The 2,002-nt window shown below is 46.9% G+C and overlaps 1 protein-coding gene across 1 annotated transcript in view; it reads left to right on the top strand.

Moving 5' to 3' along the window:
• LOC109466978 overlaps nt 1-2,002 on the top strand; it is a 4,827-nt gene that overhangs the window by 2,387 nt on the left and 438 nt on the right. Inside the window, exons 2-6 of the mRNA XM_019764863.1 lie at nt 195-366; nt 860-1,019; nt 1,108-1,223; nt 1,352-1,454; nt 1,889-2,000. Of these exons, the coding sequence (XP_019620422.1) occupies nt 195-366; nt 860-1,019; nt 1,108-1,223; nt 1,352-1,454; nt 1,889-2,000 (663 nt within the window). The remainder of the gene's footprint in view (nt 1-194; nt 367-859; nt 1,020-1,107; nt 1,224-1,351; nt 1,455-1,888; nt 2,001-2,002) is intronic.

The following is a 2,002-nucleotide window of genomic DNA, read 5'->3' as shown; positions in this document are numbered from 1 at the left end:
AAGCAACAATGTGTTGATGTCTGGACCTGTTCGACTGTCCAGTGGTTAGGTTATGGTAACCGTACGTGTTTTGAAGCGCTTCGTGATTTATTTATGTGAGCAAATTCATCTAGAATAGTGCTAGAATAAAAAGGGATGAAACTAACACCCAGAAACCGGTGACTATGAAGAAACTGCATTTGACTGTTCTGCAGACCGCCCAACTTCATCAGCAAGGAGAAACGTGAACGTAAGAAGAAGGAAAAGAAGACGCTCAAGGCGATCGACGAGTTTATCAAGCACAGCGCCGCCCAGCGGCAGACGCTGGCGGAGACAAGCGATTGGCTGAACGCGTCGGAGGGACTATTAGATGAATTCAACGATGAGGTGAAAATGCAGTCTTTGCATCGTTCTGCTGTGTGTCTAGTCACATAGGTTGTATGATAGTCTTGCACTTGTGTCCAACAAAATTCAGCTGTTTTCTTACCAAAAAGGCAGTCATAGATTTCTGTCTGTGGTAGGTTTTGTCACAGCTTTCTCGAAAACCCTACATCAATATATCGCACACCGTCCTGCCGGGTGAGGAATAAGACCACGCCGTAGTGGCATGCACACCATCGCACGGCGTGTTTATGATAACAATACTTGGAACTCCCAAGTATATATTGTTGTAATAACCATGCCGTGTTACGTTGTTGAAATAATGCATGTAACGTTAAACTTCGATGGGTTTCACATTTTGAGTAGGAAAGTCCTGGCAGAAATATTATCGGGCATTCATCAAAGCCAAGTAGAGTGTTTTATATATCATTTTTTCGTTACGGGTGAACTACGTATGTTCTTTACAACTTTTGTTTGGTTGCCCTTCCACCCAAAAAAGGAAAGTCCTGAGCAGAAGGAGCGAATGATGAACCAAGTGCACCGGCGTATCGTCATGGCCGTCCTGACGGCACAGAATTGCGCACAGAAACTCCAGCGTCTCGGCGAGAGCATCTTCTCTGACACCGGGATGCCCGCGGGAGACGCACGCCAGTCGCCAGGTAGGTAGATAGATGTGATGTTGCTCTTCTTCATTGTTATCCAAAATCCGTGCTCATCTCGGCTCACTGTGGCAAAACTTCTGTACAGCTCCAGGCGCGAGGCGCCCCCCACCGGGCCAGCCGCGGGTACTGCAGGAGGGGGAAGTTCTGGACGAGGAAACGATCTTGGCAGACCCGGAGAACTGGAGGGCAGCGGCCAACCAGGTGACGTCTTTTTCACCCCCCAAAAAATACGCGAACTAGGTACGCAGAAAATCTGAACTCTGTATCTTGCAGTTGTTCTGTATCTTGCCCTTTGAAAGTAAACATTCTCTGTCTTAACTTCTGAATAGGTGCGGAAAATACTCCAAGACGCCACCAAAATGGCGAGGACCAACAAGGCGCGGAACGAAGTGCGGGATGCCATCAAGCAGTTTGACTTCATCTCTGCAGCAGGTAACGCCAAAGATAGACGGGAAAACATGGGGACCAGTAGACAGCCCCTTAACCTTAACCTTTGATCAACTATGAAAGGAAATTGCCTGCCGACCTTTTAGTACTGTAGTTCTTCTGCTGCCTACCTACGGCAGTAATGGCTGGATCTAACATTTTTTTTTTATCATTATTATTATTTCCAACATGTAATCACAAGACGTGGTGACGGCACACTCAAGTTTTTTAAACTTATATAATGCCACCACCAACACAGGGGACAATACAGGGGATCTAACGTTGCTTCTCTGAAACACCACTACAAAAGGAAATTGTCATTTCGTTTGGCCATGGTGGTGGGAATACATTGATTTGCCAACGTGACAAATGATCCGGCGTAAGTGGTTCAAACAAGTAATACAAAAATAAGAACACGCCTATGACTGTACTTCCTCCAGTTGAACGCAGGGCGGATGAGCTGAGGGACAGAGACTCTCAGATTATCGACCTGAAGGCAGACATCGACAGGCTGAGCAACACCAAGGACCCGCATGACGGAGGACTACAGCAGT

The sequence above is a fragment of the Branchiostoma belcheri genome, unplaced genomic scaffold, assembly GCF_001625305.1.
Source record: "Branchiostoma belcheri isolate BF01 breed outbred unplaced genomic scaffold, Haploidv18h27 scaffold173, whole genome shotgun sequence".
NCBI lineage: Eukaryota > Metazoa > Chordata > Leptocardii > Amphioxiformes > Branchiostomatidae > Branchiostoma > Branchiostoma belcheri.
The sequence above is the reverse complement of the archived record's forward strand: the minus strand, read 5'-3'. Positions and strand labels throughout refer to the sequence as shown.